Here is a 13848-nt window from a genome sequence, read left to right as displayed (position 1 = left end):
CTGATCTTTATCATTACACAATACATGCAAGCCCAGATACCTATATTTTCCCTCTCCAGCCAACTGCTGGCCTATTTCATATTCTGGAGATTAAATACTCCCCAGTTAGTGTCATCCTGTACCATGTGATGCATGCATTAATCAGTTTCAGAGCTCATCAATATAGTGTCTGCTGTGTGACTTCTATGTGGTCACGCCACTCATCTGTACCAAAGAGCAGAGAGTTGCTCAGGGGCCATAACAGGATATTACAACGATGTTGCAAAACCTGCAGAAGTTTTAGTTTCTTGAATCCAGTTCACATGTGGTGTTTGCATGTTCTTAAAACAGACAGTGTATGGCACGGCACTGTGCCGTATTCCTGAAGGTGGTCTTCCAGTAGTGGTCTGCACAGACAGTGGGCACGGTGCTCTTTTAGGGCTGGATGAAAGTTTGGCTGCAGAGGAGATGTTGTGGCGACAGGGAATCAGGATGTGTAAACTCACTTTGAAGAGGACAGCAGCAGTGGCATCTTTTGCTGGTGTGGTGTCAAATCAATTACATAACTAGATAGAAGATCATGAGAACTTTGAACCAGACAGTGGCAATTCAGCTCGTGGAAGAACTTTTGTGACCCTTCTTGTATCATTTTTTATCACCAACTCATCAAGCTGACCTGAGTGTACTGATCAGTAGCTTGGTTGTAGAGATGCTGTGGAAAAGAGGTGTTCACACCAGATATCCTAAGAATATGAGTGAACTAAAGCAGCTGTGTAAGGAAGAATGGTCCAAAATTCCTCCTGAACATTATGCAGGTCTCATCAGCTGCTTCTGGAACAGCTTGTTTATGGTTATTGGTGCCATTGTGGGTTCGATCAGTTGCTAAATCCAAGGGTTCACTTACTTTACTTGTTCAAAAAAGACACAAAAGATCATAAATTAAATTAAAATAGCTAAGCTTATGATTGCGACTTGATGATGAACATCAGATCTCATTTATGACCAATCATTGAAGAAAACCAGGTCATTCCAAAGGGTTCACATACTTTTTCTTGCCAGGTTTATGGAGGTTCACTGAATTCCACGTAAATAATCATGATGCAGGTGTGAGGCCAAACAGCTAAGGCGTTGACCATGAACTGCAATGTGTCTGGCTTGTATCTGACTGGGGACATTTGCCATTCGCCGTCCCCCCCCTATTTCCTTCTCTGTCTCAGTTGGAAGCTGTATAATAGACTAACAATGGCCATAAAACAAACAAAAACACTCATGATGCAATAACTCTTTTGCAGATAGGTGGCTGCTGAGCTATTAACCTTATAAATGGTATTTTTATAGGTCTAGTTTTGTGCTGAACTTAGTAAAACAGTTTGAACGAACATTAAACTGAGCTTACTTAGAAACCAAGACTTAACTGAAGACCACCAGAAGCATTGCTATAACATCCAAGTGTTTTCAACAGTGATGCAATTGCTTACAGATGTGTAACTGCATGTTCATATTGGAATGGCGATACAATTGCTTAGCAAAACAAACAAACAAAAAAAGACATGAAAAGTAAAGAATGAAGCAACTGCATAGACGGTGACTAGAAATCTAAACCAAAGTGATTCATATCTATTTCCTCCTCTACTGCCATGCTGCAGGATGTTTTCACTTAATTTGAGTTTCACATCAACTTCGGTGGAGTCATCAACAAGCCTGAGATCTCAGGCTTTGCCCAGACATTGACACTTTGGCATGAATTTTCTAAAAAAAAATAGCCCAATCTGTCTAGTGATTGCATGGCCACCAGGGATTATGTGTCATTGAAGAACTGATTGAGATGCTGGCTGTTTATAGCAAATTCCAAACCAATGAAATATATTGCCAAGGCATTATAATATTTGATTTTTCAGTTTTTTCCTGTTATCCAGTAGTAACACCATGTTGGAATCATGGATTGCTAGACAGGACTTGGCCTGTGCCAAAACCACAATAACTGTGAGACGAGAAAAAAGGAGGGTGGTAGAGTAAACATATGTCTGTGGTCACGAGGAACCACACAACAAGGCCATGTGGGATGTGAGAAGAGCTTGTTAAAGCACCTTGAATTATACATGTGAGATTGGGGACACTGTGTTTACTGATCCACACACAACTTGTGACCTGGGTCATTTAGAGGTTTCATAAAGGTTTCATAAACACATATATTAGCACATTTCTTGGAGCATGCCCCTCTCCCTAAAACTAATGACTGATTCCACCATAGCTGACTTTATTATATAAAGACAGGCAGTAATGAAACAGCCTCAAGCTCAGTCAGTGTGGCCATTGACGGATGGGAGTCTCACATGAAAAAGCATGACAGAAATTTCTAAGAACCTGAATAATCAGCTTACATTGGAGCTAAGTAGGAACAGAGGGTGGTGGACTCGTGTTTGCTTTCCATTTTCAGCTCTGGCAGAGATTCAGGCCACCTTGAAGAATCTGAAAACCATTATCCAGGACTGTTGGTCAAAAGTGCAGACTGTATAGGATATCACAGCACTGCGCCTCTCAGAGAGACAGCGTGATGAGGATGAAGATGGAGGGGGAGAGAGAGGAGAACCGGGAAGGGAGGTATCATGGATGAGATATCGTGCGAGAAGGGGAGAAATTGAGACTAACAGAAGTTCAACACGCCTCCCTGCACTGACATCTCAATTACAACCAGTTCACCATGTCATTCATGTGGATGTGTTTGGTTTCACAGAAACAAAGGCATCCTCACAAAATGATGTAATTCAGAGCGGCCGTTTGTCCATCTGAAGTTACCTTCATGGCTGTCTGACACACCACCTTTTGCATGCAACAGCAGATTAGGTATAGATGAGCCGGCAGACAGGCCTTTCTCCCCTATTGTCTCTTCCTCACGCACCCACTGAACATGGATAAAGAGGGGTCACGCACATGAAGACAACATCAGTCACGCTCTCATATGACTCTGAGCGAGCTGCTCACTGATGCCTCTTAAAAGCAGCCAGTAATAAAGATAGGTGTGTGTAAATGCAGATCTGTGAGTGTGACCTGATGTGTGCTTTTATAATGTGCGTTTTATGGTGGGTTTGGTTCTGTGTTTGTCTGCAAGCATGTGTGACTGTATCTGGGAAACGGGTCAGATGGAGTCATTGCAACCTTATCAGTCAGCTGATCCCTTTTCTATATAGAGCTATAACATATTTTAGATGTATTTTATTTAATGACCAGCTGTGACATAAGAACCCTGTGTTTTGGAATTACTGGCTTAAGTAATAATATTACAGCTCTAGAAATGTTATGCTGTATGTGTGAGTCAGACAGCTTGTTTCTTACTGTACCTATTCCTCCAAGGCCCCACCTGGAAGAAGAAAATAACTTTTTACAATATATTGTTATTCCAGTAAAAAGATAAAAACATTAAGGTAAACAAGCATAATAAAGTTAAAAGAAAAAACTAGAGGGCATGACTCACATGGAAGTGTGTAAACTCAGCCCCGATACATAACTGTCTTAAATGCTTTTCTTTGTTTGGATCCCAATTAGCTTCCACCATAAAAAGCTAAACAATAAAATCACATAATAACAACAAAAGCACAGTGCTGAAAAGAGATTAATGTCCCCAACTACAACTAAAAGAAAATTACATCCACATTAATCTATTTTTGTTCCAGTGTCTAGAAAAATCTACTTTTGAGCTGTCTCATTTTGGTGGGTAGCAAGTTGTGCAGAGTTTTATTGTTTGTGGATATGGTGCTATCATATGACCTTTGCACACTTTATGGGTATTATATGTATGACAAAACAAAACAAAAAAAACCTTATGTATTATACCAATTGACATGATTAGTAGCTGATTGCCACCAGGGTGTCATCATTAAACTGAAGGGCTACGTCACAGAATAGCTGCAGAGCATGTCAGGTCAGGGGTTTCAGTTATTTTATTTTAATTTCAAATTATCTGTCAAAGTAGAGTTGAAATGGAAGAAATTGCACAAAAATGGAGAAAACTTTACAGCAGAGGACTGTTATGCTGTTCAAAGAGTAAATCATACAGTTCAACACTGGTCAATTTACTCTTGTCTGTTTCTATTAGCTCTAATAATGAGGAGTTTCTAAATGTTTCCAAGTTTAGTTGATTCTGCTCTCTGGAAATCGTCTGATACGCGAGGAGGATATTGTCCAAGCATTCTCCAAGGAGAAGGAAAGGAGCCCCGGTTGATTTTAAGAGGCACATTATCCCCCTTTAATGATAGGAGAGTAGGGTGATATCTTTTAAAATATTAGATCATTAAATGAGATCATCTTAAAGTAATCATCCCTTGACAGCAATCATGACAGATCCTCAGCAGTCTACCTCTGACTCTCACGCTAACACACTGATGTCATTTAAAGCCTCCTCTTCTAAAGGGACTGTTGTTTGTAGACACTTTGACTATAAAAGACTTTAATCATGTTACGCTGAATTTGAAAACAAACAGGTATAAAAACACAGGAAGAAAGCAGATGATGTTTCTTAATCAGGTGGTTCGATGCCATAAATTTAAAACTTCACATCACATTTGACAAGTGATGATTCCACCTCCTGCAAAGTGCAGAGCAATCTCCAATATGTTTTCTTTTTTTTTTTCATAGTCTGACCACCTGCAACTTACATATGTCATTCTAGTGCCAGTTAAGACATAAAGTAAATGAAAGCCAGACCTGCGCTTTGGGGTCTAGTCAGTTGTAAGGCGACGTGTAATGGGAAAGCAGCACACTCCCTCTGCACTGTACACAACAGTCATTAGGCAACCCATCTGCTCAACGCTTGCATGCTAAGCTGTAATTTTCAGGCTCTGGTGTGTGTGTCTGTGTTTTGGTGTGTGCGCGCGTGTGTGTGAGAGGCCAGTGGTGGTGGGCTCAGAGCAGAAGAGATGCTTGTTCATGTGTATCTATTGTGCGTGCGTGTGTCTGTGTGTGTCTGCTATTATCTGGATGTCATCATAACCACAGAAATCAGGGCCTGATAGGATCTTCCCCACCCCCTGCTCCTATCCCCAGTCAGAGTCACGAGAGCCGAGGGTCTCCTTTGACCACACACACACACACACACACACACGCTAACACTGACACACAGACACTGCATCATGCTTCCACATTTTGTAGGTAAACATGTCCAGATTGCTAAAGCGGGATGGAATTCCCGCCTTTGTGGGAAATGTGCCCAGAACCATTTGTAAACCCTCTTCTCCGCCGCCTCCTAACTCTTTACAGATTGTAAAACTTTGGTTCTATATTAGGTTACTCTGCTGAGTTTCTCGACCCCTTCTTTCTGTGGGTCATGACGGCCCAAAAAAAACAAAGACAAAAAATACAATCACACAAATATATTTACCTTTTACACACCTCACACCTCACACGTTAGGTCACATGTTTTTATTTCCATGGCGTTTTGAGATCATACGCTCTAGCTTGTTGCTTCTGTGTAAATATGCGGTTACCAGACTTCAACATAACATAGACAGTTTATATGTAGACAACACTGTGAATGATATAGATTTACCGTATTGTATTGTATGTTATGCATTAAGCCCAAGAGTTTACTGTAGGGGGAAAGTGTTTGCCTGTTTCCCCTTTACCAGCATAAGAGTCTTCAATTACATGGAAGCGTTGGAAGGCAGCCAGCCTTTGCTGTGGTCATGGCTAAATCTGAGCCATATGCCTCACCTAAAGTAATAGATTCTGATATGTGTAATAACATTTGTTTTGTTATACTTAGCGCAAATCTTGTGTTCATAAATATGAAAATATTTTGGCAATCGAGTTTGGTTTCCTAAAAATGTCTGCATGCAAAGTGTCATCCTGTGCAGCACTGACCCTTGTAGTATCCTAATCACTAGTGCCATGCTGCCTAAGATCCATCCCATGCCTTGGACCCAGCTTCAACTCCAATCTTACTCCAACTTGTGCCATTCTCCAGGCTTTTCTCCACTCTTTAGCCTTATCTTAGGTTCAGCAGGCCCTAACTCATCTGGAACCATGCTGAATGCTGAACTGCTATTTGTCCTTCTCATTGCCCTCCTTATGGGATTGCCTAAATGTTGCTAACCACACCATCATCTGTGGTAGTTTATGCATACACTGCATGCACAGGAGAAACAAAAGTGGTTTTGATCATGCCTCTTGTTAAATATGATCTGTGACAATCCGACCTATTTTTGTGAATTATTATTTGTTTATCTTGCAGCAGTGGCCAGAGCATTGACAGCTATCTATGTCACCTCTGTAGCAGCTCCTTATCTTGTACGAGCAGTGATTTCATCAAGTGTGGGAAATGAAAGGTCACAGTGCTCCATCTGTCTCTTGTGAGGTTGTGCAACAAGGCCAGGCACAACTTGCGTCCAGACGTGGATGCATGAGCAAACATATGTGTGCACCAACTGGCTCAGACAGACACATACATGGACACTAGTTGTCTTAAAAGTAAACAAGGCAAGAGCCAATGAATGGCCATCAATCCACACTCTGATCAAGACGTTTTCGTCCAATTTAAATACCCCCTGCTTTTCCTAGAACTGTAATTTGTTGCTATGTAACACAGAGGGCACTCAGAGACAGATAAGGTGCATTAAAGTAATCTCTCAGCAAGGACCTTGGTTCCATGCAATGGAAAGTTACTATTTGTGACTGACTGTGGAAAATCTTGCATGCCTTCCTGGTAGTACACCGCCAGTCTCAGTTCAGAATATGAGCGAGTAGAGAAATAAACAAAGCAGATCCTAATGGATGAAAGTGAGGGCTTTTATCTGATCCAGGGGATGCTCATAGGCTTTGGCCTGAGACATAAGAGCCTGCTGGAGTAACAACAGGTCAGACACATGACTACAACAGCCTCTCTGCCACATACACAGTGTACTTTCAGTCACTATAATATCTGTGTTATTACAATGTTACTGCATGCAAATGTGAACTTTGACTCGCCTCCAAAAAAAAACTTCTTCTTCTTCTTCTTCTCAGTAACATTTCTTGGCTGTCTATTGTTTTTATGATCTTTCAGTCTCTTTCAGGTAAGACAGCCCAAAGAAAGTTTTCAACATACAGGTGTGTGTACAATATTGCTCAAGACAAAACAAAAAGTTACGTTATCTGTTGCAAAAAAAGACACAGGGTGAATCCAGGACACCTTTTGTCAGTAGTAGCTAAACTGTGTTTTACTGACAGTAGGTGGTGGACCACATAGAACATATTACTCACTGATCTTAATCCAAACATGTATTGATATTAAGTAGCACACCAGGAGACACTGGTTTTAATATTACTACGAGTGTTGCTGTTATTCAGTCTTATTTACAGTGTGAATATAACACATGGTGTATTACAGAGAGACAAGGACAATTAGACCTGTACTCAAAATCACAAAAAAAAAAACTACTAAACTACTAAAATCACCAACATGATGAAACTATAATAAAAACACATCAGTAATGGTGCTTATGGGAAACCACATTAAAAGCACATAATTTATAATATTGTTTTCATTCCAAACCTTCATTGTACAAGGAAGAAACAGCTCCTAGGAGCTTTCCACAGACAGTATATAGTATAAACTATGGTAAAGCTTGTAAGAGTATGACTGTTATTGAAATTTTTTCCCATAACAAAAAAAAACCCTTGCAGTTGTTGCTGTGTTTTTGGTAATCTTCCCAAGCCTGTTGTCATCTTCTTTTCCAGTGAAAGAGTCACAATTACAACAGAAGGCAAAATAAAGTCATGACAGCTGCAGACCAGAATGAGATGACAAACAATAGAAAGAAAATCAAACTAGGTGAATTTGTATCAAGAGAGACCCTGAAGAAGACAATAGACCACCATTAGAGGGCATGCTGAGAACCTCCAGAAATAGGTACAGTATTCAATCTGTATTTGTGGACGCTGAAGACACATGCAAGCCTTTCAACAGAAGATGAGTTATGTGCAAGCAGGGGTTTTATTACTTCACTTCTGACAAGCGCTCTTACAGGCGTGGCTCCTCTGAGCTTGGCTGTCAGCTTAGGGCATAAATCACTCTGCTTTCTCTGACAGGTCAGCAGTGTGACAACAGAAGGTAGGTTCATCGCTAAGACCTCACTCAGCAGCTTTCTGTCTGCCAGAGGATTTGACACTATCTCATGTTAATGAAAGCATCTACAGGGTCACACATCTTCCGTCAGATTGGTACTGAATGTGGTGCGGTTGCTTTGCATGAGCATGAAGCTTGAAACCACCAGTCCCATAGCCTCAGCCTTGGCATTTGAAATATGTAGGGGCATCTAAATATACTCTGTCTCCTGGTTTGATTTTTTAAACCAAACCCACAGGGATGAGTACACCAGGAAAGAGGGAGAGTACATAAGGCAACAGAGGAGGAGGAGGAGAAATGAGCAGGCAGGAGAGGTGATGAGACCTATCCTGCATTCTGCATCCTGGACTTGACCTAAAAGCTGGACTCGCTTTTGGGCCACATCTGTTTTTATTTTCATCTGCAAGAGAGAATAATAAAAACGGGGCAGCTTAGAGCTGTTAGCCTGCCATTGTGGGGCAGTCACATCAGCAAGTATGGGTGGGATATTCTGGTGCTTTGTGCTGCGGGGAAAGCTTAGGTCAGCTGGACTTCGTGACATGGTTGCAGTTATGAAACAATAAACTCTTACCCACTTCCCTGGTACTCAAACAAGTAATACTATTAACTCAATGGTTATGTATGGAGAATTGCTCTGCAATTAAAAACGTTTAGGGAATTTGAGTGGATAGAAACCACAGACATGTGTGACTTCATGTTTGTTATGTTTTTTAATGAATGTTAGATGTGCAGTCATCCTTAAAAGCGTAGTTCCTCATAATAAGAAACACATACTTGCAGTAAGTTCCATGAGTCTTGTAGCCACAGTTCCTGCAGCCGGCCTAGAAATGCTCTGACACATAACTCCTTTGAAAACTAAGTGTCATTTCCACACTTTGGTTTCGCACAAATTAAGAGGACAAGATATATCATGTTATAAAGTGAGCTTTATTGGGGCTGATAGAGGGACTTTGACACCTTTGGACAGAGACAGGTTAACTGTTTCTCCCTGCCTCCAGTCTCTATGTTAAGATATGTACAGTTATGGGAGTGAGATCAATCTTCTTAACTCTTGGCACGAAAGTAAATGCATATTTCCCAAAATGTTCCTCTTAATTTAAGGTTTTTCATATTTATTCTATCACAATGCAAATTGAGCTGAGATGGTATTGTCCTGAGCAATGTGTCCACAAATGTGTCCACACCAAATTAGAATGAAAGTGTTCACTGGATAGTATTTTTAACCTCCATACATTTATAATACACACAAACTCTCCAGATACCCCAACACCCTCAAACTCCAGCCCACATACCACAGTATGCTAGCGTGTGATGCAGAGGGGGTGCGTGTGGACTTGGCTGCAGCAGCCGTTTCAGCTCTTGAAAGTTGGAGTTGATCTGTAATAACAGCCCCACTTGATGGAAGTTGTTGCATAAAATTGAGACACGCTTCTACATACCTTGTAAAAATGAAAACAGCAACAAAAAAAAAAAATGAAAAGAGAAAAACAAACTGGCTAGTCACGCATCTTGCACTAGTTGGGAAGTGAGAGCAGCTATGATGACCTCAGGGAAGGTTGTACAAGGTTGGCAACTGTGCAGGTTTCTCAGGCATCTAACATTATGTACATGCAGAGGCACACATGATTATGCAGGTGTGTAAATTAGACCATATACACACATTATATGAATAGCTATGTGTGTGTGATTGTGTGCGTGTACATGAGTAAATGGTCTACAAGAGAGTTGGCAGCAGTACAACAAGGGTTAGCCCCCTTGTGTGAGCACTTCAGTGGTGAGAGCCATTTGTGTAGAGTATACAAGCAGGCAGCCTGCTGAGAGAGGTACACAGGCTTTTGCTGCCAGATGCCATGCTGGAGATATATTAAAGACTCTTGTCTCATGTTTAAGGAGCTGCCAGAAATTAGATTATATTAACTCTTTTAAGGTTATTAGGTTCGGCATAAAACAGTTTTTGGCAACCAAAAATTAAACGGCTTAGAAAGCCCAGTGTATACATTGACGCCACGGGAATAATATCAATGTACTAATTTTATCAAATGAATCATCAAAGATTATCTGAAAGGAGAAGGGCTGCTTGGAGGTGTTTATAAGGCTTAATACCACTCTTTTGGTAGGTTTACATGGCAAGGTTAAACATGGTGAACTTGTGTTTATCACACCATCCCCCTGACTCAGTCGGATAAATACAAGTCTTTGGCACTAAGTTGGTTCTTGAGATAGAGTTGTATTGAGCCTGGGCTGGAAGGGTCCTCCTTTGCCCTCCAAGTACTGCAGCATCTGCCCACCACGGCTGGGAAATGCACTCTTAAGAGACTGTGAATGTGTTGACACATTAGTCAGTCTGTGGTATAATATTAATCGTGTGTTTCAGGTCTGTGAAAAAGCCTGATGCCATGTCACTTCAGGGGGTTGTGTGGGTGTTAACAATGGTAAATCACATAACCATATGTCCTTTGTCACAGACCCACAGCTTTTCTGGTGTTGTTGTTTCCAGGAGAGAAGAGCTGCTCCTTTGTTAAGTCTTTGTGTTGATGCAGTGCGTTCAGTGAAATGCTGACAGACACTACACATGCACCACTGCTTGTAGAGTGATGTATCTCAAACATGCAACAAATGGATGTGCACATCTGTATCAAGTAACTTTAGACACATTTACAGACACACAGGTCACCAGGCCAGTGCTGATGCAGAGCAATTATAATATTCTGGTTTCTGTGTGAAACCAGCAGACAGCCACAGTATGGCTTTATGTAACAGATGCAATAACTCTGTCAGTGCACACATGAAGGATAATATGGCTGAAGAAAGTGCACTGTCTATGACACCTTTGTACACACTCGCAAAAGTAATATTATTCTGGGTCCTCTTAATGCTTTTAAAGTCATAAGTCAGTCTGTGAATACATTCTTCCCGCTAGTATTGGTGTTGGTGAGTCATGTCTGGATATTGTAAATATTATGGCCAAACTGACTGTGTAGGATGATGAACTTGAGTTTTTCACCCGCACTCATCAGTCTTTGGAAATAAACTTATGACACATAACTTGATGACACACAAGCAGATTGCGTAAATTTTTCGGAACAGGAAAGTAATATCTTCAGTCATAAAATCTTTCATATGGTTTGATGTGGCGTGCCCCCCCACTTCCCCAGAATAAGGCAGAGAGGCTAGAGTGGGATGTGATGCTGCCAATGGTCTCTCTGTGTACCAGCCAAGACTGCTGAGAGAACAGTCACGAAATCCATTTAACATGAACCTGATTCACAGGACTGCCTGAAATCTGACACACACAACTGGAGTTCATGGGAAATTTACAGTGGTAGAAATGAACACATTTACTCAAGCACTGTATATATGTGCAATTATGAGGTACTTGTGCCTTAACAATGTGTGCTACTTTATACTTATATTTTACATTTCAGAGAGAAGAGAGAGAAATACTGTCCTTCTCTTCATTTAATGGACAGGTATAGTTAGTAGTCACTACTGATTAATATCTTGCATGCTAAACACATAATCAACTTATAAATATACTTAGTTATGGATTAAATATCACAAATATATATTCTTTCTTTTCTTTTTGGTAATATAGACTTGCCTGTTGCCCTTGACTTAGCTTTCGTAACAGCTTTCACACCTCCACCTTTATTTAGTTTCATTTTATGCTAGTTAGTACTTAGTACAGAGGTAAATATTGTACTTTGTACTACAGTACATTTATTTGACAGCTATGTCACCAGTTACTTTGTAGAGGCACATTACCAATACAAAAATCAACAAATAAATTGTGATTTATAGATTATAGATTAAGCTACACAAAAGTATATAAAGTAATCATAATTAGCCCCATAGTTACCATCTGCATCATGAAAGTGATCTTTATGCATGAATGGATCAATAATTATAAGCAAAAAATATATATTATTCTGAAAAGGGCCAATCTGCATGATGAGTACTTTTATTTTGGTACTTACTGTATGAATATTTTAATGCCAAAATCTAGTACAAGTACAGAAGTATTAACAGCAAGAAGTACCTCATATTATATTTCTGCAGTATTATCACTGATAAATGTGGAAGCATTTTGATGCTGTAGCTATTTGATATTCATTTAATCCAGTAATGGGCAGTTTAATATGTGATAATTAATCATATTTTATAAACTCATCATATCTTGTATAATCTGAATCCAGAAAGTAACTATCTACTAACTGCATGTGACACATAAATGTACTGCAATAAAAAGTTAAAAAAAAAAAAAAACTTTACACCACTGAGTTATATTATAGTTATATTATATTCTTATATCCCACTGCATTGTTTTAAAATGCATCCTGCAGCCACGTCATGCTCCAGCAGCCAGGGCACCGCAGCTGAGACGATCCAATAGCGCCATCTATGGACGGACATAGGTTCTTGCTCCTTGCCGCCCTGACAGACCACCTCACCGCCGCTGCAAAACACAGCACAGGCCGGACTACCGTCTGTCTCTGAATAAGGACAAGGAACACCGTCAAGATGTCTGACATGGAAGACGATTTCATGTGCGACGATGAAGAAGATTACGACCTGGTATTTACAACTGAAATGACTTTTAAATTTCAACGTTTTTATCCGCTGAGCGCTAACAGTGCAGTGCCGACAGTACGTTAGCTGTTTAGCTAGTTAGCTTGTTGGCTAACATCAAGCTGAGAGTGGGTGATTATTGTTAGCTTACTAGCTGGCTAACTGTAGATGATTTTAGCGACTGGGCAGCTGGCTAATATAAACGAACATTTACATTGCCGGTTAGCTATATTGGGGTACAGGCGTCCAGCTGTCAGCGGATGTAATTTACAGGCATGAAAAGCAAGCCAGCCAGCTAGTAGTCAAGCCATGGCGTTGGCTAACATAACGTTAGCTCAAGGCTCATATTTGCAGAATAATATTAAGAGTGAATTTACCATGCTTAGCCTTGCGTTAGCTGTCGAAGAGTCTCTGATATGTTTTGTTTCCAAACATGTAACTTCTGTGCTTGGACTTTAACATGCATATGCTTAACTTAAGGAATACTCAGAGGACAGTAATTCAGAGCCAAATGTGGACCTGGAGAACCAGTACTACAACTCAAAAGCCTTGAAGGAGGATGATCCCAAAGCAGCACTCAGCAGTTTCCAGAAGGTGGAGTAGTGCTCCTTGAAAACAGCCCGACCTCTGTAAATATGCATTACTTAAAAGCATGCTGTTTACTGACATCTCTTGATTGTGTTATGTGTCAAGGTATTGGAACTAGAAGGAGAGAAAGGAGAATGGGGATTCAAAGCACTGAAACAGATGATCAAAATCAACTTCAAGCTGGTACGCAATGTAACACATGCCAAAAGTTGTTTATACCGATCCCATCAGACATTAATTCTTGCGTGTAGAGTGTTTTATTTAATGTGTCTCAACCCTGTAGACCAACTTTCCGGAGATGATGAACCGGTACAAGCAGCTCCTTACATACATCAGAAGTGCTGTCACCAGGAACTACTCAGAGAAGTCCATCAACTCCATCCTGGACTACATCTCTACCTCCAAACAGGTATGGACAGACAGTATGAGACAGAGGAAAATTCATGTTATGTGTGCTGTGTCCTTTGAACTTGGAGAACCAGGCGTTTTAAATGTGTGCTAAAATGTGTTTCCCATATTACTAGATGGACTTGCTACAGGAGTTCTACGAAACCACATTGGAGGCTTTGAAAGATGCAAAAAATGACAGACTTTGGTTTAAAACTAACACAAAG

The 13848-nt window shown here is 40.5% G+C and overlaps 1 protein-coding gene across 1 annotated transcript in view; it reads left to right on the top strand.

The window, feature by feature from the left end:
* cops2 (COP9 signalosome subunit 2) overlaps positions 1 to 13848 on the top strand; it is a 43829-nt gene that overhangs the window by 25217 nt on the left and 4764 nt on the right. The window contains exons 4-8 of the mRNA XM_071489102.1: positions 12421 to 12652; positions 13127 to 13240; positions 13340 to 13417; positions 13518 to 13643; positions 13759 to 13848. Coding sequence (XP_071345203.1) covers positions 12599 to 12652; positions 13127 to 13240; positions 13340 to 13417; positions 13518 to 13643; positions 13759 to 13848 — 462 coding nt within the window. The 5' untranslated portion in view covers positions 12421 to 12598. The remainder of the gene's footprint in view (positions 1 to 12420; positions 12653 to 13126; positions 13241 to 13339; positions 13418 to 13517; positions 13644 to 13758) is intronic.

Source organism: Trachinotus anak, unplaced genomic scaffold (assembly GCF_046630095.1).
Source record: "Trachinotus anak isolate AG129_WGS33_773 ecotype Australia unplaced genomic scaffold, CSIRO_AGI_Tana_v1 ptg000011l, whole genome shotgun sequence".
In the NCBI taxonomy this organism is placed as follows: Eukaryota; Metazoa; Chordata; class Actinopteri; order Carangiformes; family Carangidae; genus Trachinotus; species Trachinotus anak.
This window is presented reverse-complemented; position numbering and strand designations above follow the sequence as displayed.